At 46.0% G+C, this 25,805-nt stretch overlaps 1 protein-coding gene across 1 annotated transcript in view; it reads left to right on the top strand.

The window, feature by feature from the left end:
- The window catches only part of SLC19A3 (solute carrier family 19 member 3), a 51,410-nt gene that overhangs the window by 22,555 nt on the left and 3,050 nt on the right, over positions 1-25,805 (top strand). Inside the window, exons 3-4 of the mRNA XM_077291162.1 lie at positions 20,873-21,065; positions 25,183-25,324. Coding sequence (XP_077147277.1) covers positions 20,873-21,065; positions 25,183-25,324 — 335 coding nt within the window. The remainder of the gene's footprint in view (positions 1-20,872; positions 21,066-25,182; positions 25,325-25,805) is intronic.

The following is a 25,805-nucleotide window of genomic DNA, read 5'->3' on the forward strand; positions in this document are numbered from 1 at the left end:
CAATGATGGTTGTGGTGTAAAGGACAATGATGGTGGTGGTGGGGGGAGGCAGTGATGGAGGTGGTGGAATGGGCAATGATAGGGGATGTGGGTGAGAAGGCAATGATGGAGGTGGAGGGGGGCTGCATTATACCCTATGAGGGGAGCTGCATTATACTTTGAGGGTTCTGCATTATATTCTGTGGAGGGGGGCTGCAATATATTCTGTGTGGAGGCTCCATTCTCTCAGGGAGGATACAATACATTCTGGGGGCTACATCATACTATATGAGGGGGCTACAGTATATTCTACGGGGGGTTGCATTATACCTTATGAGGTTGCATTATACTCTGAGGGTGCTACATTATATTCTGTTTGGAGGGGCTGCATTATACTGTATGAGGAGGGCTGTATTATACCCTGTGAGGGTGCTACATTATATTCTATGGGGGGGCTGCATTATACCTTATGAGGGGGTTGCATTATATTTTGTGGGGTGCTGCATTATAGTCTGTGAGGGGGGCTACACTATATTTCGTGAGGGTGCTGCATTATATTCTATGAGGGTAATTTCATTATATTCTATGAGGGAGGCTACCCCAACTCCTGCTACATAAATAAGATGGGTGCTACCTTATATTATACCCTGATATTAGCATGTTTTACCGCACAATTGGTGGTCTTGTATTTATTTCTGTCTAGCTACATAGTGGGCCCCAAGAATGATTTTCTCTGGTGGGCCCAAGGTGCTCCAGTCCGACGCTGCTTGACACAAGGAATGCGACACTTGTAGCCCATGTCCTGGATACGTCTGTGTCTGGTGGCTCTTGAAGCAATGACTCCAGCAGCAGTCCACTCCTTGTGAATTTTCCCCCAATTTTTGAATGGTCTTTCCTTAACAATCCTTTCAAGGCTGCGGTTATCCCGGTTGTTTGTACACCTTTTTCTACCACACTTTTTCCTTCCATTTTCCATTAATATGCTTGGATACAGCACTCTCAACAGCCAGCTTCTTTAGCAATGACCGTTTGTGGCTTACCCTCCTTGTGGAGTGTGCCAATGACTGCCTTATGGACATCTGTCAAGTCAGCAGTCTTCCCCATGATTGTGGAGCTACTGAAACCGACTAAGGGACCTTCTTAAATGCTTAGGAAGCCTTTGCAGGTGTTTTTTGTTGATTATTTTAATTTACTGAGATAATGACTTTTAGGTTTTCATTGGCTGTAAGCCATAATCATCAACATTAACAGAAATAAACACGTGACATAGATCACTCTGTTTGTAATGACTCTATATAATATATGAGATTCAGTTTTTGTATTGAAGAACTGAAATTAACTTTTTGATGATATTCTAATTTAGTGAGAAGCACCTATATATACTAAGACAGATATTTCAGAAGAATACTTGTCCTCTTTACTGATATTCGCACATAGAACATAAGTAGTGACTTCCTAATAAAACTTAATCATGATTGTTACCTGCTCTCTTTTATACTTTGGACAATGGACTTCTATACATATATCTGTCACCGCATGACTATGGGTTGTGTCTGGATCTGTAGATCTCTTCACTATTGATCAAACTTTGAGGAACAGATAGTGTACTGGAGGGGAAAAAGAAAGCACACTGATATAGCCTATTTTCTCTCCAAAATGAGCACACCCAAAAAATCTAGAAATAAACATAAAACTTCAAGAAGATATTTCTGTGGATGAGAATAATGATAATTTACCCTTTTAGGCCCTCATACAAATTAGATTAAAGTCATCTGCACCTGCCAATTTCAGCAGCATAAGCCGTCCATCTAATGTGTGTGGGTCTCCTGACATCCCCCCTTATAGATGGAAAGAAGATGTCAGAGAAGAGAAGGATCTGACCATTGGAATTTCAACTGTCGATCTTTTTTGGGGGGCGGAGATAAGCCGCTATTAGATGATTCTAGCTGCGTCTCTCAAAGAGATCACAGAAGCGCTCGGGTGTGCATGGAAGAGTCTGGAGAAATGGCTGCCAGCCGCACAGTCATTCTGCTGATGGCTATCTAATGGGTATGTGGGTCTCTTGACTTAAAGGGAATCTGTCACTTGTTTTTTCGCTACTTCATCTGAGAGCAGCATGATGTAGGCGCACAGACCCTGATTCCAGCGATGTGTCACTTACTGGGCTGTTTTCTGCAGTTTTGGTAAAATCACTTTTTTTATCTAATGCACATTTACCAGTTCTCTAAATGCTGCACTCTGTATAGCCCCGCCCACACCACAGATTGGCAGCTTTCTGTGTACACTGTGCATAGGCAGAAAGCTGCCAATCAGTGGTGGGGTCAAGGTTACACAGAGCTCATGAATAAGGAGAACATCATGGCAGCAGGTTTTGTCATTCCGTTCTGTCTGTTTCTGGTTTTCGGCATGACAATGCATATGTTTGCTTTAACCCTTTACTCTTTTCTCCCTAATTTGAGCTGGGATACTGTTGGCTGATACCTGGATGGAGGCTTCTCAGTTCCCTTCTCTGCTGCGCAGTCGTACATGGTGGTTAGGTCTTTTCTGCTGTAGGACCATCCACATGTGCGGTCCCTGGTTGCCGCTGTGGAAGCTGTCCGCGGGTTGTGAGGTCATTTGCAGCTGGTGCATGACATTCCATGTGGGTCAGGGCGTGCAGTCACAGCCTGGTGCCTGAGCCTCAGATCCTGCACTGATGGTGCTGTAATGGTTTCTGTTTGTGCTTAGGGTGTGGGCGGCCCCACCTCCCCTGCTTTTATCAGGGTTAGTGTGTGTACTTGAAATGCTGTCCCCAGCCAATTGCTGGGGGGCAGCTCCTATATAAAGTTCCCCTGCCCTATGGGCTGGGCCTGAGCTACTCACAAAGCTCCTGAACTTTGCTATGTGTGTGTCATGTCGGACACTGTCCAGACCAGGTCGTCTGACAGACAGCGGTAATTCCGCGTTTGACCACTGTTTGCTCATTGGCGTCGGCTAGTTTTCGTCTGGCTGCTCCGGGGTTAATTTATCTGATCCTCGGATTGGAAGCTGGGCCATGCCCATTTCCTTTAAATGGTTCTCCTGATCTTTGGGTGTCGCCGATTATAGCTTCTGTCTTATCCGTAGTTATCTCGGTCCGGAGTGGAGAGCTGGTTGTTGGAGAATCGTTGCTGGTGGTGTATTTTCCTTGTCTTATTTACTCCTTCCTATATTTGTATTTATTTTGCCCTGCACTGTTATAGTGTATTCCTGATTGACTGTGGCGTGGTGTATATTTTCCTTTATCCTTGTTTGTTATTACTGTGGGTATTGGTCTATTGCATTCACTGGGTGGTGTGCGGTGGTGCTCAGTCTAGGGCTGAATCAGGAGTCAGGGTGAGGGTGGAGGCCTGAACATGCACACCTTCAGTGTAAACTTCAGGTAGAGGGTCAGACAGGGTTTCCCTAGTCTGAGGGAAATTGCAGGGGCCCGGGTTATTAGCTCTCGCCCTCCTTGTGTCCCCGTGACATTATAATCGCCCTAACAAAAAAAAAGGGGTTCCTTTTATTTTTTTTCCTCTTCTCTGTGCTTTGTCATGGATCCCATGACTTCCATAACCCGCCAGTTGGAGGCGCTGTCCCTACAGGTCACTGAGTTGAAGGGAGCAGTGCAGCAACAGGGACTAGCAGTATCTAATATACAGGCTGGAGCGACAGGAGGAGTTAATGAGCCCAAGTTTCCTTTGCCTGAAAAATTTGCTGGGGAACGCAGTAAATTTGTTTCTTTTCGTGAAGCTTGCAAACTGTATTTCCGTATGCGCCCGATCTCCTCTGGTAATGAGGCTCAACGTGTGGGCCTGGTGTTGTCATTATTGAGCGGGGATCCCCAAGCATGGGCATTTTCGTTGCCGTCTGATTCTGTTGCATTTAACTCAGTGGAGAGTTTCTTTTCTGGTCTAGGACACATTTACGACGATCCAGACAGAATGGCTCTAGCAGAATCTAAGTTACGCACTATTTGCCAGGGGGAGCGTGTTGCAGAGGATTACTGTTCTGAATTTCGCCGCTGGGCAGTTGACACTCAGTGGAATGAGCCAGCATTGCGGAGTCACTTTATTCATGGAGTTTCTAATAGGGTTAAAAAAGCCCTCCTGATGTACGAGACTCCTGCTTCACTAGATTCCGCTATGAGTCTTGTTGTCCGCATTGATCGCCGTTTGCGTCAGGGGAATCATGAGACGCCGCCTGTGGGTGAAGGTTTAGGTTCACGTGAGGTTGCTGCAGGTGAGCCCACGGAATCTATGCAAATCGCAGGGGTGTCACATGTTAAGAATCATACCCCTGTACTCAGGAAGCAGGGAGCCTGTTTTTTCTGCGGTAAAAATGGTCATTATATTAATATCTGTCCTCTGCTGTTAAAGAAAAACGCAACGGCGGAAAACTTCTGAGCTCAGACGGTGTGGAGGAGTCCAGTCTGAGCTTATGTATATCCTCCATGATGATTTCTCAGTGCATGCTCCCTGCCAAAGTTGTTGTCGCTGGCAGAGAGATACCAATCACTATTTTTGTGGATAGTGGTTCCGCCACAAATCTCATTGATGAGGAGTTTGCGCGCACTGCTGGTTTTAAGATTGAAAAACTGCCTCATCCTATCCGTGTGGTCACCATCAATTCTGCTCCTCTTCCATAGGGGGAGATTACTGAGTTTGTGGCTGAGGTTAAACTCCACATTGGGGTTCTTCATTTCGAGCAGGTCACATGTAAGGTGCTCAGGAATCTTGGAGTCCCGGGAGCCTTTGGGGCTAAACGAGCAGCTGTCGTATGCATGTTTCCTATAACCATTGAAAATTATGATTACAGATTCCCCCACTAATGAACCATTCTAAATGAGTGATAGATTCCTTAGTCTTCAGGAATTATGTATATTTATATAATCTATTGTAGATATCGAGTTATCCTTCTTTATGTTCTCCCTCTAATTGGCCGACTGGTATTATGTAAGCAGATACACTGAGCGGGGTTCATTAAATAGAGCCTTTACTAAGCAGTGTCTGCTACTTGATAGCCCTTGAACTGTGGGTGGATGGGATAAGATGCTAGGCACTGTGTACCATCTATATAAATATTCCCACCCTCCTAAGTGATACATGACATACAGTTCTTGGTCTAGTGAACTCTGTGTTACTCTGCTTTAGCATGTCGTAAATTACCCGGTCCATGCAGGGACATAAGTAAGCAGATGCCGTCTTAGTTGTGCGTGTTTTGTATCCATGTGGTTGCTAAGTAACCCGACATACACACATTTACGGCGTGCGCGTCATGATTACCGAGACAGGAAGCAATCTCCGGCTGAACCGGAAGTATTCGCACGCCCGTGATGAATAGGTATTGAATGGACGGGCTGCTCTGCGTTCCAGCCCGGGCATGCGCTCGGTAGGCTGGCGCGCGATATGACATGTGAGGAAGTGGAGGGGAGGAGTCCGGATACGGCGCAACAAGCGGGAGACATAAAAGTAGGTGGAATCGGAGGGCACTTAGCCAATTTTTTTTGGGACACAAGTACATCAACATATCGAGCCTCCTGATGAGCCTAGGCAGGCGAAACGCGTTGAGGCGTTTACATATAAGGACAGACGGTGTAGGAAGCTTGGCATTATGCAGATGAGTATCAATGGTCTCTATGGATATGGTGGCTTCTAAATACCAATACTGTGTGTATCAATATCAAGTCTGCTTTGGAGGCCTTGCAGTCTTTTTCTCCCCGGTCCCATCAATTATGATATGAGTAGCATCTGGACTGGGCAGACACAGATATAGGTTATCTATATACTGAGAGTATTGGCCTTCTGATTATAGGCAATCCTGGACTTGAATGGTATTGGTGTACGTTTATCAATTAGCCACCATTAATAGTTTCCAATTTCTGCTGATATCTTCCTATTAATACACCGGTCTGGTCCTGGTGTGCTCAGATTGTTTTTATATTTCTTTGGGTGCTAGCTCTCCCTAGGACAGCATTTGTTTGTATAGACGTAGTGGCCCCTTAGCCTATGGGTAGTGGGGCTCACTAGTGGCTGTAGGGTTTATTAGGGCCCCTAGGGTTAGTCATCGTTGGAGCGGGGGCGCCAATACGCTCCCCCCTAGGGTGTCAACCTCCGCTGGCAGGCAGGCATCATCTAGGAGCTTGTTCAGGGATGGCTAGCTTATTCCCGTAGATTTTAACTGGGTGGTACACGTTTTGTTTTGTTTTGGTCACTTTGTGTTGGCATAGTTTGCCTTTTAATAATAAAGATTGTTTTGGGTTAACTTACATGATTTTTGCGGCTTGATAACCCTGTAATCCATTATAAACGTGAGATTTCACATGTAAGGTGCTCAAGAGTCTTCCGGCACAATTGGTTCTGGGTTTTCCATGGTTGTCTACACACAACCCGGTGATTGACTGGAAAACTCAGGACATAATCCAGTGGAGTGATTTCTGTCAGGAGAATTGCCTGGCCACATGTGTGTCCGCTGTGACTTCAAGCGTTCCTGAGTCACTTCAGGATTATGCGGATGTGTTCTCTGAGAAGGGCTGTTCAGAGTTGCCGCCACACCGCTCCTATGACTGTTCTATCAGGTTTAAACCAGGGGCCAAGTTGCCTAAAGCAAGGATGTTCAACATCTCCGGTCCGGAGAGACAAGCGCTCAAGGATTACATTTCTGAAAGTTTGAGCAAAGGGCACATCAGGCCGTCATCCTCGCCGGTGGCAGCAGGGTTCTTCTTCGTGAAGAAGAAAGATGGCAGATTACGCCCGTGTTTGGATTTCAGGGAGTTGAACCAGATTACGGTTCGTGATCCATACCCTATGCCACTGATACCTGACTTGTTCAACCAGGTGGCGGGTGCTAAGTGGTTTACCAAGCTTGACCTCAGGGGGGCATACAACCTCATAAGAGTCCGTCAAGGTGATTGGAAGACGGCTTTTAATACCCCTGAGGGTCATTTTGAAAATTTGGTGAAGCCTTTTGGGTTAACTAACGCACCTGCAGTGTTCCAACATTTCATCAATGATGTGTTCTCGCATGTTTTAGGGAAATTCGTTATCGTGTACCTAGATGACATCCTCATATATTCTTGCGACCGTGATGCTCATTTAGATCATGTCAGGCAGGTGTTACAGCTTCTCAGAGAGAATAAGCTGTATGCTAAACTTGAGAAATGTGTATTTTTTGCTCAAGAGTTGACGTTCTTGGGTTATATTGTGTCTGCTTCTGGTTTTAAAATGGACGCCGCTAAGGTACAAACGGTGTTGCGTTGGGAACGGCCTGATTACCTGAAAGCACTTCAGCAGTTCCTTGGGTTTTCTAACTACTATAGGAAATTTATCAAGGATTTTTCTATCATTGCTAAACCGCTAACTGACATGACTAAAAAGGGTACCAATTTCTCCGTTTGGCCTGAGGCTGCTGTTCGCGCATTTGAATTTCTAAAGAACAGTTTTGTTTCAGCCCCCATTCTTGTGCAGCCAGACGTATATAAACCCTTTGTCGTGGAAGTCGATGCGTCTGAGGTTGGTGTGGGGGCGGTACTATCTCAAGGCTCATCCTTGAGTGGTTTGCGCCCGTGCGCCTATTTCTCCAAAAAACTGTCGTCCGCTGAACGTAACTACGATATCGGCAACAGGGAGTTGTTGGCTATTAAGTTGGCCTTTGAGGAATGGCGACACTTCTTGGAGGGGTCGGTACATGAGGTAACTGTTATTACCGATCATAAGAATCTGCTGTATTTGGAGTCTGCCAAGCGTCTGTCTCCCAGGCAGGCTCGCTGGGCATTGGTTTTTCACGCGGTTCAACTTTGTTGTCACTTACAGACCAGGGTCTAAAAACACTAAGGCGGATGCTCTGTCCAGGTGTTTTCCGGGGGGAGAACCTCGGGAAGATCCAGTACCCATCCTCCAAAAGGGTGTTGTGGTTTTGGCTCTCACTACCGAGGTTGAGGCTGAGATTGCCGACCCTCAGGAGGAGGTACCATCTGAGCTTCCCATCAACAAATCTTTTGTACCGCTTCATCTCCGCCTAAAGGTGTTGGCGGAGCATCATGATGCTGGCCACCCAGGGGTTAGAGGTACTTTGGAGTTGGTGTCACGTCGGTTTTGGTGGCCCAAAATCCGACAGGACGTGGTCTCATATGTGTCAGCTTGCACCACGTGCGCTAGGGCGAAGACGCCCCGCTCCCGTCCTGTTGGCACACTACTTCCTCTGGAGGTACCTAGTAAGCCATGGACGGAAATCTCCATGGATTTCATCACTGATTTGCCTCCCTCAGCTGGGAACACGGTCATTTTGGTGATTGTGGATCGGTTTTCAAAAATGTTGCACTTTGTGTCTTTGCCTTCTTTACCTAACGCTAAGACTCTTGCTCAGGTGTTTGTGCAGGAGGTGGTCAGGCTTCATGGAGTTCCGTCTGACATCGTGTCAGATAGGGGGTACTCAGTTTGTAGCAAAATTTTGGAAAGCATTTTGCTCACGGCTGGGGATCAAGTTCGTCTGCGTTTCATCCCCAGTCAAATGGTCAGACCGAGCGTATGAACCAAAATTTGGAGCAGTACTTGCGCTGCTTTGTCTCTGATAACCAGGAGGAGTGGTCTACCTTTCTTCCTTTGGCTGAGTTTGCCATCAATAATCACCGCCAGGAGTCATCTGGGGAGTCTCCGTTTTTTTGTGTTTACGGGCTACATCCTCAGTTTTGTACGTTGAGTCAGAGAGGCTCTTCCGGCGTTCCGGAGGAAGACCAGTTAGGAACACAATTATCATCAGTCTGGAGGAGAGTTAAACAGCGCCTGTTGAGTGTGGGTGCTAGGTACAAACGTGTGGCTGACAGTAGGCGTGTGCCAGGTCCGGACCTGAGTGTGGATGACTGGGTGTGGTTATCCACAAAAAACATAAGACTCAAGATACCATCCCTTAAATTGGGTCCATGGTTTATTTGTCCATTTAGGGTCACCGCCGTCATTAACCCAGTAGCGTACCGACTGGAGCTCCCTACGGTGTATAAAATACACAACGTGTTCCACAGGTCTCTTCTTAAGAAGGTGGTGGGTTCTGTGGACGCGGCGCCTATGCCACCTCCAGTCTTGGTGGATGGTAACCTAGAATTTGAAGTCTCCAGGGTGGTTGACTCTCGGGTGGTGCGCCGCACTTTACAATATTTGGTACACTGGCGTGGTTATGGGCCTGAGGAGAGGTCCTGGGTACCAGCCTCAGACATTCATGCGGATCGGCTGGTCAGGTGTTTTCATCGTCGCCATCCGGACAAGCCGGGTCCTATAAGCCGTGAGGGCCCTGGGGTCCCTCGTAGAAGGCGGGGTACTGTCATGTCGGACACTGTCCAGACCAGGTCGTCTGACAGACAGCGGTAATTCCGCGTTTGACCACTGTTTGCTCATTGGCGTCGGCTAGTTTTCGTCTGGCTGCTCCGGGGTTAATTTATCTGATCCTCGGATTGGAAGCTGGGCCATGCCCATTTCCTTTAAATGGTTCTCCTGATCTTTGGGCGTCGCCGATTATAGCTTCTGTCTTATCCGTAGTTATCTCGGTCCGGAGTGGAGAGCTGGTTGTTGGAGAATCGTTGCTGGTGGTGTATTTTCCTTTGTCTTATTTACTCCTTCCTATATTTGTATTTATTTTGCCCTGCACCTTTATTGTGTATTCCTGATTGACTGCGGCGTGGTGTATATTTTCCTTTATCCTTGTTTGTTATAACTGTGGGTATTGGTCTATTGCATTCACTGGGTGGTGTGCGGTGGTGTTCAGTCTAGGGCTGAATCAGGAGTCAGGGTGAGGGTGGAGGCCTGAACATGCACACCTTCAGTGTAAACTTCAGGTAGAGGGTCAGACAGGGTTTCCCTAGTCTGAGGGAAATTGCAGGGGCCCGGGTTATTAGCTCTCGCCCTCCTTATATCCCCGTGACAGTGTGCTTGTGTTCCTGCACCTCTCCTGTCTATGTTTTGGTACCAAAGTCCTTGCTTTGATTCCTGTTTTGTCCTGTTCTGGTGGCGTTATATCCTGGCCCGAATCCTTGATCCTGTCCTGTACCTGAACCTGTCTGAGCTGTGTCTGCTGTGATTATGTCTTGGAATCCCTCTGCATCTGGAGCCTCACTCCCTGTGACTTTGAGTCTCTTGAAACCATTGTTTCTGCTGAGCATCTACTCTGTGCTCTGACTACCATGCGGTGTTAACCCCATCTGGCTCATGTCCAGTACGGCGGTGTTTGCACCATCACGCTTGAGTTCCTTCCTAGGTCCGATGCCCGGAGCCTGATGACCGCAGTCTGGAACCTGATGACCGCTGCCTGGAGCTTGGAGCCTGATGACTGTGGTGGTGCCTGTAGGTCGTGTCGGATGTCCGGAACCGAACGACTCCTATCTGATGTCTGCTGGTGACCCTGGGTCCAGATGTCCTGTCTGTACCCTGATGTCCTGCTTGTGTCCTGATGACCTCATGGACCCTGATGTCCTGATTTTCTCGTGTACCCTGATGTCCAGCCTATGTGTGCCTCGGTGATCCGTTGGTGCCTTGGGGTCCACTGGGTGGTACCCTTTGGAGGTGTGGAATCGGGAGCCTGACATCGTCATGTTTTGTTGATGTAACTGATGACCTCGTGTTCGCCAGTGTCCCACATGTCTATCCAGTATTCCTGTGTCCTGATGCCCTGAGGTCTTTCCTGAGTCCAGATGTCCTGTCTGTATCCTGATATCTTGCCACGGAACCCCAGTCTCTGCCCTCTCCTAGTTCGGGTAGTCCCGGGTCCCCCTCTGCGGTTTAAAGGGTCCGTATTGTGTCCCCGGGGGACGCACGCCCCACACCTTCTGAGGTTGGTCGGCTTGGGGGTGTCTATGGGCTGGGCCGCATCTGCGGCTGCAGCTGATCGTGACAGGTTTACTACTCCTGTAGTGATAATCTGCTGCTGATAAAATTTTGATTTTATCACATGTGCAGCAAGCAACCCATTAAGTTACACATCGTTGGAATCAGGATCTCTGCCCCTTCATCATGCTGCTCTCAGATGGGGTTGCAAAAACCTGGTGACATATTAAGAGATAAACAACACATATAGATGAGTACATGGCTCAGGAGATTCTGAAAGCCCCATAGACATTGAATAGAGAGATGGGCACATGCTCAACAGCTGCTCAATTGAAACTCTTCCTCAGTGTTATTGTGGAGAGTGGACAAACAGGAACTCAGGACCCCAATACTAGTGACTGGTGGGGGTCCTGATGATCAGACATATATCACCTAACCTATAAATGTCATTTAACACTTTACAATTATGTGCCCAGTGGGTTTCCAGTTCTCCGTCCCCTGGAAGCATCTGGTAAGTTAATGTTCATACTGGGATTAGATTGGGATTAGTCAAGGTGTGGAGTTCTTTGGTCTCTAAAAACAGCAATTTCTTAATCAAAATGGAGACACTTCTGTAGTTCTGTTATTTCTCCAGGATCTTGGCTGCCAGAGATCATACAAAAATAAATAAACATTAAACCCCCAATAATTAACTGTGGAAGAGAACAAGAAATAAGACTGCTCCCTGGATGTCAGAAGTCCAAATATTACATCAAGCAACAAAATCTACAACTTCCCATGTAGCCGTAGTGAATACAAAAAACACCCCGAGGTCCTTATTATTAGTATTATCCATCTTTCCATGTAAAATCAGGACTCATTTTGTTTCAATAGCATCACTATTGCCAGCAAAAATAGCAAATTCCCACAGTTTAGGAATTGTGCTTACCTCAGGAATAACAGTTCACACTGAATTGTTGAGTCAAATTCTTGGTCCAAAACTTGTCAGTGCCCTGTATATACAGTACAGAGCAAAAGTTTGGACACAGCTTCTCATTTAAAGATTTTTCTGTTATACTTAACAAAAAAGTGTGAAACAACTGAAATTATGTCATATATTCTAGGTTCTTCAAAGTAGCCACCTTTTGCTTTGATGACTGCTTTGCACATTCTTGGCATTCTCTTGATGAGCTTCAAGAGGCAGTCACCGGGAATGGTTTTCACTTCACAGGTGTGCCCTGTCAGGTTTAATAAGTGGGATTTCTTGACTTATAAATGGGGTTGGGACCATCAGTTGTGTCGTGCAGAAGTTTGGTGGATATAGTCCTACTGAATAGACTGTTAGAATTTGTATTATGGCAAGAAAAAGGCAGCTAAGTAAAGAAAAACGAGTGGCCATCATTACTTTAACCCCTTAGTGACAGAGCCAATTTGGTACTTAATGACCGAGCCAATTTTTACAATTCTGACCACTGTCACTTTATGAGGTTATAACTCTGGAACGCTTTATCGGATCCCGCTGATTCTGAGATTGTTTTTTCGTGACATGTTGTACTTCAAGATAGTGGTAACATTTCTTCGATATTACTTGCAATTATTTATGAAAAAAATGGAAATATGGCGAAAATTTTTAAAATTTTGCAATTTTCAAACTTTGTATTTTTATGCCCTTAAATCAGAGAGATATGTCACAAAAAATAGTTAATAAATAACATTTCTCACATGTCTACTTTACATCAGCACAATTTTGGAAACAATTTTTTTTTTTGTTAGGGAGTTATAAGGGTTAAAAGTTGACCAGCAATTTCTCATTTTTACAACACCATGTTTTTTTTAGGGACCACATCACCTTTGAAGTGATTTTGAGGGGTCTATATGATAGAAAATAACCAAGTGTGACACCATTCTAAAAACTGCACCCCTCAAGCTGCTCAAAACCACTTTCAAGAAGTTTATTAACCCTTTACGTACTTCACAGGAACTAAAACAATGTGGAAGAAAAAAATGAACATTTAACTTTTTTTTGCAAACATTTTACTTCAGAACCATTTTTTTTAATTTTCACAAGTGTAAAAACAGAAATTTAACCACAAATTTTGTTGTGCAATTTTTCCTGAGTACGCCGATACCCCATATGTGGAGGTAAACCACTGTTTGGGCGCACCGCAGAGCTTGGAAGTGAAGGAGCACCGTTTGACTGTTTCAATGCAGAATTGGCTGGAATTGAGATCGGACGCCATGTCGCGTTTGGAGAGCCCCTAATGTGCCTAAACAGTGGAAACCCCCCACAAGTGACACCATTTTGGAAACTAGACCCCCCAAGGAACTTATCTAGATGTGTGGTGAGCACTTTGAACCCCCAAGTGCTTCACAGAAGTTTATAACGTAGAGCCGTGAAAATAAAAAATCGCATTTGTTTTCACAAAAATGGTTTTTTCGCCCACAAATTCTTATTTTCACAAGGGTAACAGGAGAAATTAGACCACAAAAGTTGTTGTGCAATTTCTCCTGAGTACGTCGATACCCCATATGTGGAGGTAAACCACTGTTTGGGCGCACCGCAGAGCTTGGAAGTGAAGGAGCACCGTTTGACTTTTTCAATGCAGAATTGGCTGGAATTGAGATCGGATGCCATGTCGCGTTTGGAGAGTCCCTGATGTGCCTAAACAGTGGAAACCCCCCACAAGTGATACCAATTTGGAAACTAGACCCCTTAAGGAACTTATCTAGATGTGTGGTGAGCACTTTAAACCCGCAGGTGCTTCACAGAAGTTTATAACGTAGAGCCGTGAAAATAAAAAAATTGCATTTTTTTCTACAAAAATGATCTTTTTGCCTCCAAATTTTTATTTTACCAAGGGTAACAGGAGAAAATGGACCCCAGAAGTTGTTGTACAATTTGTCTTGAGTACGCCGACACCCCATATGTGGGTGTAAACCACTGTTTGGGCGCATGGCTGAGCTCGGAAGCAAAGGAGCGCCATTTGACTTTTCAATGCAAAATTGACTGGAATTGAGATCGGACGCCATGTCGCGTTTGGAGAGCCCCTGATGTGCCTAAACAGTAGAAACCCCCCAAAAGTGACCCCATTTTGGAAACTAGACCCCCCATGGAACTTATCTAGATGTGTAGTGAGAACTTTGAATGCCCAAGTGCATCACAGAAGTTTATAATGCAGAGTCGTGAAAATAAAAAAAATATATTTTTTAACAATAAAGATTTTTTAGCCCCCAAGTTTTTATTTTCACAAGGGTAACAAGAGAAATTGGACCCCAAAAGTTGTTGTCCAATTTGTCCTGAGTATGCTGGTACCCCATATGTGGGGGTAAACCACTGTTTGGGCGCACGGCAGAGCTCGGAAGGGAAGGAGCGCCATTTTGGAATGCAGACTTTGATAGAATTGTCTGCGGGCGTTATGTTGCGTTTGCAGACCCCTAATGTACCTAAACAGTAGAAACCCCCAACAAGTGACCCCATTTTGGAAAATAGACCCCCCAAGGAACTTATCTAGATATGTGGTGAGAACTTTGAATGCCCAAGTGCTTCACAGAAGTTTATAATGCAGAGTAGTGAAAATAAAAAATATTTTTTTTCCCACAAAAAAGATTTTTTTAGCCTCCAAATTTTTATTTTCACAAAGGTAACAAGAGAAATTGGATGCCAATATTTGTTCTCCAATTTGTCCTGAGTATTCTGGTACCCCATATGTGGGGGTAAACCACTGTTTTGGCACATGGCAGAGCTCGGAAGAGAAGGAGCGCCATTTTGGAATTCAGACTTTGATAGAATTGTCTGTGGGTGTTATGTTGCGTTTGCAGAGCCCCTGATGTACCTAAACAGTAGAAACCCCCACAAGTGACCAAATTTTGGAAACTAGACCCCCTAAGGAACTTATCTAGATATGTGGTGAGAACTTTGAAAGCTCAAGTGCTTCACAGAAGTTTATAATGCAGAGTAGTGAAAATAAAAAAATATTTTTTTTCCAACAAAAAAGATTTTTAGCCCCCAAGTTTTTATTTTCACAAGGGTAACAGGAGAAATTGGACCCCAACAGTTGTTGTCCAATTTATCCCGAGTACGCTGATGCCCCATATGTGGGGGTAAACCACTGTTTGGGCGCACGGCAGAGCTCAGAAGGGAGGGAGTACCATTTGACTTTTTTAGCGCAAAATTGGCTGTCGTGTTTGGAGACCCCCTGATGTACCTAAACAGTGGAAACCCCCAAATTATAACTCCAACCCTAACTCCAACACACCCCCAACCCTAATCTCAACCCGATCCATAATCCTAATCACAACCCTAACGATAATCACAACCCTAACCCCAAAACAGCCCTAATCTCAACCCTAACCATAACCCTAATCAAAACCCTAAATCCAACACACCCCTAATCCCAACCCTAACCCTAATCCCAACCCTAATCCCAAACGTAACACTAATCCCAACCCTAATCCAAACCCTAACCCTAATCCCAACTCTAACCCTAACTTTAGCCCCAACCCTAACTTTAGCCCCAACCCTAACCATAACTTTAGCCCCCGTCGTCACAAAAAAAGTTCAATGTAACCTTTTTTTTGTACGTCGCATCCGCCATTTCCGCGCATGCGTGGCCGTAACTCTGCCCCCTCCTCCCCAGGACATAGACTGGGCAGCGGATGCGTTGAAAAACTGCATCTGCTGCCCACGTTGTGCACAATTTTCACAACGTGCGTCGGTACGTCGGGCCGACGCATTGCGACCGCCCCGTACCGACGCAAGTGTGAAAGAAGCCTAAGGCTACTTTCACACTAGCGTCGTACTCGGCCCATCGCAGTGTGTCGGGCCGACGTACCGACGCTAGCGTTGTAAGCGCCGCACAACGGGTGCAGCGGATGCTGTTTTTTCAACGCATCCGCTGCCCCATTGTGAGGTGCGGGGAGGCGGGGGCGGAGTTCCGGCCACGCATGCGCGGTCAGAAATGGCGGACACGTCGCACAAAAAAGTTACATGTATTTTTTTTTGTGTCGACGGTCCGCCAAAGCACGACGCATCCGTCGCACGACGGATGCGACATGTGGCAATCCGTCGCAATGCATCGCTAATGCAAGCCAATGGAGAAAAAACGCATCCTGCAAGCACTTTTGCAGGATGCGTTTTTTCTCCAACGACGCATTGCGATGGAAGCCAAAAAACGCTAGTGTGAAAGTAGCCTAACCCTAGCCCTAACCCTAAATTTAGCCCCAACCCTAACCCTAACTCTAACCCTAACTCTAACCCTAACTCTAACTCTAACCCTAACCCTAAATTTAGCCCCAACCCTAACCCTAACTCTAACCCTAACCCTAACCCTAACTCTAACCCTAACCCTAACCCTAATTTTAGCCCCAACTCGTCTTCTCCTGCCGGCCGGCAGATGGCAGCAGATGGCGGGCGCACTGCGCATGCGCCCGCCATTTTCTTTCCCGACGAAGAAGCCGGCCGGCAAGAGGAGACACAGGAGGACCCAGGGACACCGGGTGAGTATGTTAGGGTCCCCGAATCCCCCTATTTCTGTCCTCTGATGTGCGATCACATCAGAGGACAGAGAAATAACTGATCGCTTTTTTTTTTTTTTTTTTTTGCGGTCGCCGGTAAACTGTTAATTACCGGCGATCGCAAAGCAGGGGTCGGTGAAAACCGACCCCGATCATGTTCTTTGGGGTCTCGGCTACCCCCGGCAGCCGAGACCCCAAAGATCTTCCGGGTGCCGGGCGGCAGGCGTACTGCGCGTGCGCCCGCCATTTTTTCCCGGAAAAAAGATGGCGGCGCCCATCGGGAGCCACGAGGAGCACCGGGGGAGGTAAGTAAGTATCGGGGGGCTATTGGGGGCCATCGGGGACCACATTTCTCTGTCCTCCGATGTGCGATCACATCGGAGGACAGAGAAATTAAACGGTAAATCGCGTTTTTTTTTTTTTGTTGCGACCGCCGGTAAACGGTTAATTACCGGCGATCGCAACTCGGGGGTCGGTAAAAACCCCCCGAATCATGTTCTCTGGGGTCTCGGCTACCCTCGGCAACCGAGACCCCAGAGAAAATCCGACTCTGGGGGGCGCTATTCACTTTTTCCACAGCGCCGTTAATTAACGGCGCTGTGGTTTAAGTACCCTTAGCGGCCGCCGTTAAAAGGCGTATCGGCGGTCGTTAAGGGGTTAAGAAATGATGGTCAGTCAGTCTGAAAAATTGGGAAAACTTTGAAAGTGTCCCCAAGTGCAGTTGCAAAAACCATCAAGCGCTACAAAGAAACTGACTCACATGAGGACTGCCCCAGTAAAGGAAGACCAAGAGTCACCTCTGCTTCTGAGGATAAGTTTATCCGAGTCACCAGCCTCAGAAATCGCAGGTTAACAGCAGCTCAGATTAGAGACCAGGTCAATGCCACACAGAGTTCTAGCAGCAGACACATCTCTACAACAACTGTTAAGAGGAGACTTTGTGCAGCAGGCCTTCATGGTAAAATAGCTGCTAGGAAACCACTGCTAAGGACAGGCAACAAGCAGAAGATACTTGTTTGGGCTAACAATACAAGGAATGGACATTAGACCAATGAAAATCTGTGCTTTGGTCTGATGAGTCCAAATTTGAGATCTTTGGTTCCAACCACCGTGTCTTTGTGCGACACAGAAAAGGGGAACGGATGGACTCTACATGCCTGGTTCCCACCGTGAAGCATGGAGGAGGAAGTGTGATGGTGTGGAGGTGCATTGCTGGTGACACTGTTGGGGATTTATTCAAAATTGAAGGCATACTGAACCAGCATGGCCACCACATCATCTTGCAGCGGCATGCTATTCCATCCGGTTTGCGTTTAGTTGAACCAGCATTTATTTTTCAACAGGACAATGACCCCAAACACACCTCCAGACTGTGTAAGGGTCATTTGACCAAGAAGGAGAGTGATGGGATGCTACGCCAGATGACCTGGCCTCCACAGTCACCAGACCTGAACCCAATCGAGATGGTTTGGGGTGAGCTGGACTGCAGAGTGAAGGCAAAAGGGCCAACAAGTGCTAAGCATCTCTGGGAACTCCTTCAAGATTGTTGGAAGACCATTCCCGGTGACTACCTCTTGAAGCTCATCAAGAGAATGCCAAGAGTGTGCAAAGTAGTCATCAAAGCAAAAGGTGGCTACTTTGAAGAACCTAGAATGTTAAGACATAATTTCAGTTGGCTCACACTTTTTTGTTAATTATATAATTCCACAGGTGTTAATTCATAGTTTTGATGCCTTCAGTGTGAATTTACAATTTTCATAGTCATGAAAATACAGAAAAATCTTTAAATGAGACGGTGTGTCCAAACTTTTGGTCTGTACTGTATATATATATAAAACTATAAAGTCCCAGACCCACAAAACTGGAGAAAGCGAAAAGAAGACAGCAAAGCGTTTTCAAGTTGCCCTTTCCTCAGTTCAAAATGTAATTAAATCATGGCAGTTACCAGGAACAGTGGAGGTCAAGATAAGGTTTGACTGAAAAAGACCTTCAGAAAGATTTAGCAGACTCTGGAGTTGTGGTACATTGCTCTACTGTTCAGACACATCTGCACAAATATGGCCCTCATCGAAGAGTCATCAGAAGAAAACCTCTCCTGTGTCTTCACCATAGTATTCGGCATCAGAAGTAGGCAGCAGAACCTCTAAATTAGCCTGATACATTTTGGAAACAAGTCCTGTGGACCAATGAGGTTATCTTTGGCCACAATGATCAAAGGTATGCGTGGAGAAGAAAGGGCACAGAATCTCAGGAAAAGAATATCTCACCAACCGTTAGGCAGCTGGGTGGATCCACTCCCACCTTAACTATTGTTATTATCTATTCATTGTCCTCCCCCTCACATGACTCTCCATTCTATCCTTAATGCAGCAGCCAGGATCATGTGTCTGGCTAATCGTTTCTCGGACGCTTCCGCTCTGTGCCAGTCATTGCACTGGCTGCCCATACATTAAAGGATCTCACCCACAAAGCTCTCCACAGTGCGGCACCCCTCTACGTCACCTCTCTCATTTCTGTTTATCGGCCTACCCAAACCGGCCTAGTGTTCTCTACGCTCTGCAAGCGACTTTCAAGTACCTCCCACTCCTGGCTCCAAGACTTGTCCCGAGCTGCATCAATTCTCTGGAATGCTCTATCACAAGAAATTAGGCTTAACCACAACTTACAGTTTTAGGCACTACATAAAAACACATCTGTCTATGGCAGCCTATCACATTCCCTAATCAAAGTCTTTTTAAATATAGCCCATTCACTATTTCTCTGAACACAATTCTCCATCAAACTCCACTGCACCCTAAAGCACTGCAAATATTGGCTGGGGGCTACCTCAGCCAGCCCTTATTTACCCCCCATTCCCTCAAGATAGCTGGGCCATCATTGTAAATAAGCACCTGTACTTTGTCATCCCCACATAATTTCACAGATAGAGGGAAGAATGGATGCAATGAAATTTCAACAAATTCTTGATGCAAACATAACACTATCTGTAAAAAAAACCCTGAAGTTGAAAAGAGGATGGCTTCTGCAAATGGAGAATGATCCTAAACACAAGTCAAAATCCTCAATAGACTACCTCAAAAGGCGCAAGCTGAAGATTTTACAATGGCCCTTACAGTCCCCTGATCTGACCATCATTGAAAATCTGTGACTAGACCTCAAAATAGGAGTACATGCAAGGAAACCCAGGAATCTCACAGAACTGGAAGAATGTTCCAAGGAAGAATGGATGAAAATCCCTCAAACAAGAATTGAAAGACTATTGGTTGACTGTAAAGTATCCATAAGCTGTGATACTTGCAAAAAGGGGTGCTGCTAGGCAGAGTGATCAAACTTTTGCATCGGTCCATTTTCCTTCTTGTAATTTTTAAAATGTAAAAGACGAAACATTGAACAGTTGGACATGTGCATTCAAGAGTTTAGAGAAGGTCACATTAAGTTCACCTGAAAAGGTTAGAGGGCATTTAAGGGTCATCCTGAAATTTCACCTGAAAGCCAAATAGCCTAATTTTTGTGAGTTGGGTATATGCATTTTACCTTTTACCTGTGAAAACAGTGTAACAAATAGGTCTATATTCTTTGTTGTAGAAATCCCACAGGGCTGTTTGGTGCTACAGTGACATCAGCCACACAACTAACACTGTAATTAGTGAGAAGTGGTCTACAATAGGACATTGTATGGCAACCATGGGTAAATAATGGGGGTAAAGGTACCTTCACACTAAGCGACTTTGCAGCGAGAACGACGACGATCCGTGACGTTGCAGCGTCCTGGATAGCGATCTCGTTGTGTTTGACACGCAGCAGCGATCTGGATCCCGCTGTGATATCGTTGGTCGGAGCTAGAAGTCCAGAACTTTATTTCGTCGCTGATCACCCGCTGTCATCGCTGGATCGGTGTGTGTGACACCGATCCAGCAATGTGTTCACTTGTAACCAGGGTAAATATCGGGTTACTAAGCGCAGGGCCGCGCTTAGTATCCCGATATTTACCCTGGTTACCATTGTAAAAGTAAAAAAAAAACACTACATACTCACCTTCTGATGTCTGTCACGTCCCCCGCCGGCGGCTTCCCTGCACTGAATGTGTCAGCGCCAGCCGGCCGTAAAGCAGAGCACAGCGGTGACGTCACCGCTGCTGCCGGCGCTGACACATTCAGTCAGTGCAGGAAGCTCTCGGCAGCAGCGCGTAACCCTGTGGACGCCGGGGGACATGACAGACATCAGAAGGTGAGTATGTAGTGTTTTTTTTTTTTGGTTTTACAATGGTAACCAGGGTAAATATCGGGTTACTAAGCGCGGCCCTGCACTTAGTAACCCGATATTTACCCTGGTTACCCGGGTGCTGCACGGGGACTTCGGCATCGTTGAAGACAGTTTCAACGATGCCGAAGTCGTTCCCCTGATCGTTGGTCGCTGGAGAGAGCTGTCTGTGTGACAGCTCCCCAGCGACCACACAACGACTTACCAACGATTGCATCGCTGGTCGTGATCGTTGGTAAGTCGTTTAGTGTAACGGTACCTTTAGTCAGGACACAGCCAATTGTGCTCTTGTATTATGTCTGATTAACTTAGATTACATTGTCTCCCATCAGGCGCTCTCACCTCTTTCTCGGTTGGATATGTAAAAGTGAATTGGGAGTTAAGTGGAGAATTGGCCCTCGCCATCTTCTCAGCTGTCAGTGCTGGCAGCCTATTTCTCATGGACTATAGTATTAATATCTGGATGTGCTACGCCGGCTACCTGATCTTCAAATCCTCATACATGCTTCTCATCACTGTCGCCACGTAAGTAGACTTTCTACATTAATCTATGCTGGAAACGGTTTACTCTAAGGCTAGGAAATAAATATCAAATCAGTGGGGATCCGATGCCCAACACCCATCGATCAGCTGTTATTAGCTCCATCAGCAGCCCCATGTAAATGGAGCTGAACAGCACAACTCCGTATACTATTAGGTCAATGTTAGACGCCTGGACAACCCCTCTAAGTACTAGACCTAAGACTGAACTTATATGTCCGTGTACAGACAGTGATGAACAAACTCCTGCCCCAAATTCAAACAGCCTTTTCCAGGCCTGTGAGGCCGTCAAGTTCAGGTCAGGAACCCCGGAGTCAATCGGTACATAGTGGTCAATACTGGGACAGTGTTTCACAGAGGTTTGAATGCGGTCTAATGGTGTCTCCTCACACTGTGCCACAGTGTACCTTTACCACAAGTGGAGACAACTGAATTTCTAAATCTCCTTTCCACCATCTCAATCAACATCCCCCACCAGACCTATCTATCACTCTGCCCCGTATTTCAAACCACACATCCAAGCATTTACCAACTAAAAGCATTTCAATAATCTGCTGTCCTCAATTTTGAGTCAACAAAAATATTAGTGCATGTCTATCATCTCCACATAAATCAGTATCGGCTCCCATATACCCTATTTTTCTAATTCACAGTTCCTGCATATCTCCCCTCGTTACTTCTCTGCCACCAATCCCTTCACTGGCCCCCAATGTGAAAGGAGAAAATTTAGTAGAATTGAAATCTACTCAAATCTTATAAAACTTTCTATTCTCCAGAAAACATTTTTTTTTTCAATTTCGCTTATCAGTTAGCAAAAAAAATAATACATCGCTCACTTGTCCTACCAATTCTGCAGCCTGACCATCAGAGCCTTTCCAGCTTTCGCGGTCACATGCATTCTCTACGGTGTCTACACTCCAGGATGGCTCTTCCAGGTTATCTAGTCCTCAGAGGCCACTGCGCTGTGCCATCCCTCAGATAATGCACGTCATGTCATGATATCTGTTGCGACAGCATGGCGTGCAGTGAATGTCAAGACCTAGTTAACCGGAAAGACTCATCAAGGAGTGAAGTTGTTGTAGAGAATGAAGGCGACAACCAAAGGGGAAAAGAAGGGCCTCTGAATATGGGTCAGCAGGCCGCTGGATTGAGGAACAGATTAGCAGTGAGGTAAGCATAATCTTTTTTTTTTTTTTTTTTCTTTTACAACCTACATATAAGGAACATTCAGTTTGTAGAGAATAACTTTGCTCAAATTTCTTATTAAATCTGCACAATTGGGCAAATTCAAATTTAGTCCGATCAGCTCCTATGTACCGACATCTCTACTGCCGACTGCCCAGAACATTCAAGTCACGAACAATGACTTGCAAAGCCGTCCATAGCCTGTCTCCTCCATACATCTCCACATTTAATCTCCAATCCTCATAAGGCTACTTTCACACTAGCGTCGTACGACGCACGACGAATTGCGTCGTTCCGACGCTAGCAGTGAATGCGCCGCACAACGGGGGCAGCGGATGCTGCTTTTCAACGCATCCGCTGCCCCATTGTGAGGTGCGGAAAGGAGGGGGTGGAGTTCCGGCCACGCATGCGCGGTCGGAAAAGACGGTCTCGACGCACCAAAAAACGTTACATGCAATGTTTTTTGGTGGCGACGGACTGACGCAACACGACGCAACCGTCGCACGACAGTTGCGACGTGTGGCAATGCGTCAAACTGCGTCGCTAATGCAAGACTATTTAGAAAAAAACTCATCCTGCAAGCACTTTTGCAGGATGTGTTTTTTCTTCAAAACGACGCATAGCGACGTGCAGTGCACGACGCTAGTGTGAAAGTAGCCTAAGACCTTCTTTCCGCTCCGCTTGTCTGGTCCTCACAACCAGCTCCGAGATTTCTCCCATGTTTCCCTGTACTAACTAGGGCTGTGGAGTTGGTAAGCCGAATCTCCGACTGCACAGCCCTGATACTAACCAAACCATTTGTACTCTTTCGTAAATCCAAAGCTTAAGGCTATGTGCACACGATGTGGATTTTGCTGCGGGTCCGCAGTAGTTTCCCATGAGTTTACAGTACAATGTAAACCTATGGGAAACCGGAAACGCTGTGCCCATGCTGCGGGAAAAAACGCGCAGAAATGCAGGTTAAAACCCGGCTCGGATGCTGGCACTTGGGAGTGGAGCGTGCAGCTCCATGTATTAATGGAGTACCGGCGCCAGAGCAGGGTTTTAACCTGCGAGACTTGGCCGTATTTCACACAAGTGAGAAGGAGCCCTTAGAGAAATGCCCTCCCTTCCCCACTTTTATGACACTTCTCCTCCACCCTTTACCTCTTGACTAGAGATGAGCGAATTTGATCTGGTCAGGGTTTATTCGACAAGCTATTGCACTTACCGAATAAGGCTACTTTCACACTAGCGTCGTGCACTGCACGTCGCTATGCGTCGTTTTGTAGAAAAAACGCATCCTGCAAAAGTGCTTACAGGATGCGTTTTTTCTCCATTGACTTGCATTAGCGACGCAGTGCGACGGTTGCGTCGGACTGTCGCCACAAAAAAACGTTGCTTGTAACGCTTTTTGGTGCGTCGTGTCCAGTATTTCCGACCGCGCATGCGCGGCCGGAACTCCGCCCCCGCCTCTCACAATGGGGCAGCGGGTGTGTTGAAAAACAGCATCCGCTGCCCCCGTAAGGGTATGTGTCCACGTTCAGGATTGCATCAGGATTTTCCATCAGTATTTGTAAGCCAAAGCCAGGAGTGGAACAATTAGAGGAAAAGTATAATAGAAACATATGCTCCACTTTTGCATTTATCACCCACTCCTGGTTTTGGCTTACAAATACTGATGAAAAATCCTGACCAAATCCTGATGCAATCCTGAACGTGGACACATACCCTTATGCGGCGCTTGCACAGTATGCGTTGGTACGTCGCAACGACGCATTGCGACGTGCAGTGCACGACGCTAGTGTGAAAGTAGCCTAAGCTGCAGAGGGATACCGGATAACTGGAACGCTCCTGGTAATCAGGTGTTCGGCTCCGCAGCTGCATGTGTCATGGCTGTGTGACAGGCACAATACATTCATGGAGCGCGCCCAACACACAGGTTCTCCATACATGTGCTGTGACTGTCACACAGCCATGACATGATCAGCCGGCACGCTCCAGGTATCCGGGTTCCCTCTGCAGCTTATTCGGTAAGTGCTATAGCTTGTCGAACAAACCCTGACCCAATCAAATTCGCTCCTCTCTACTCTTGACCTTATTATCCCACTCTGAACAAAAAACTGCTCAGATCCATCTCACAATGCCGTGAGGTGTCAGGATACACCTAATGTTATACTCAATGAGGAGAGGAGTCAGGAAACAGATTGAGGGACACAGATAAATGCTCTTTCACCCCAGAGCTGGATTTGCATCTACACTGCTCAGTACTTTGGCTTATTGACCTCCATGATATTGCTTCTTTGTGTGTGTGCGCTATATTAAAAAAAAAAATAAAAAAATTGAAGAGCAGAAATTCATCTCTTTGTGCTGTGATGTGTAGGGGAGGTAAAAAAAAAGGTGAAAATACACATACATTACTTTATTATGAAAAGTTTATTGAAATTACTATTTCAGAGTTAGTTTCAATACACATTGAAGGATCCGTATAAGGTGTGTATACTGCACTGAATGCGGTTTCTGGGATACTTAGGTTGTGCTTCGCATCCACGAGATGAGGAATCTGGGTCCTGCTTATTGTATTCTGATTGATTCTAGTTCACACATCACAAAGTCAGAGTCACTAAGTATTTATATGGAAAGCTCTATAGCGAGGCTCAAAGACGCAGGGAACAGTACATCTTTCGTTCCACTAGGTGGAGACATTTGCTTGGTAAAAGGCCCAGTAGTGACTGCAATGGTGATGAGCAACTGAAGCAAAGTGGGTGTTATTCTGATGACACTACATGTGGCGGCTGCAGGACGTTTATACACTAATATATCAGAACAGTTGCCCTGATTAACCATGTGCTGTTTTCTGAACCTACTTTTCAGTGATTCATGGGAAACCCAAAAACCAGAAGTGAGATTTCCGTAACCTGAATGTGTTGACTTTCAGATTCCAGATTGCTGTAAACCTGAGTATGGAGCGCTACGCCCTGATGTTTGGAATGAACACATTTGTTGCACTTGCACTTCAGACCATAATTACAATAATTGTAGTGGACGGCAGAGGCCTAGGACTGGACATCATCACCCAGGTTCTTATTTTCACAGTGACGCATAAATGTGTGTGATCAACCTTCATTGTGTACACTGCTCCAAATATTCAGCATGTGATACATTAAGTATATACTGGGTTATTGCAGCTTTGTGCCATTCAATTCCCAATCTACACTATCTGCTTATCTTTTGCCCCCGCTTCCTTTTTGATGCTTCATTTGAGAACCCCAATGCATGCTGGGATACTCAAATGAAGCATAATCAGGGGCTGCGGTCACCAACACAGCCCCTGCCTCCTCCCTGAAACAAAGCACCATCAGTGATGCTCGTTTCAGGGGCTGGTCCCCATGTGCACAATGACAGTGCACTCTCCAGACAGCTCAGATCAGCAGTAAAGAACCAGCAACAGAGTGTACTGTCACTGCGTGCTTTCACAATACCAGGCGTGCAGAGACCAGCACCACTGACACTTTATTGAATGCCATAATCTAAACTATTTTGAATTGAATAAACATTTAG

The sequence above is a fragment of the Ranitomeya variabilis genome, chromosome 2, assembly GCF_051348905.1.
Source record: "Ranitomeya variabilis isolate aRanVar5 chromosome 2, aRanVar5.hap1, whole genome shotgun sequence".
Taxonomy (NCBI): domain Eukaryota; kingdom Metazoa; phylum Chordata; class Amphibia; order Anura; family Dendrobatidae; genus Ranitomeya; species Ranitomeya variabilis.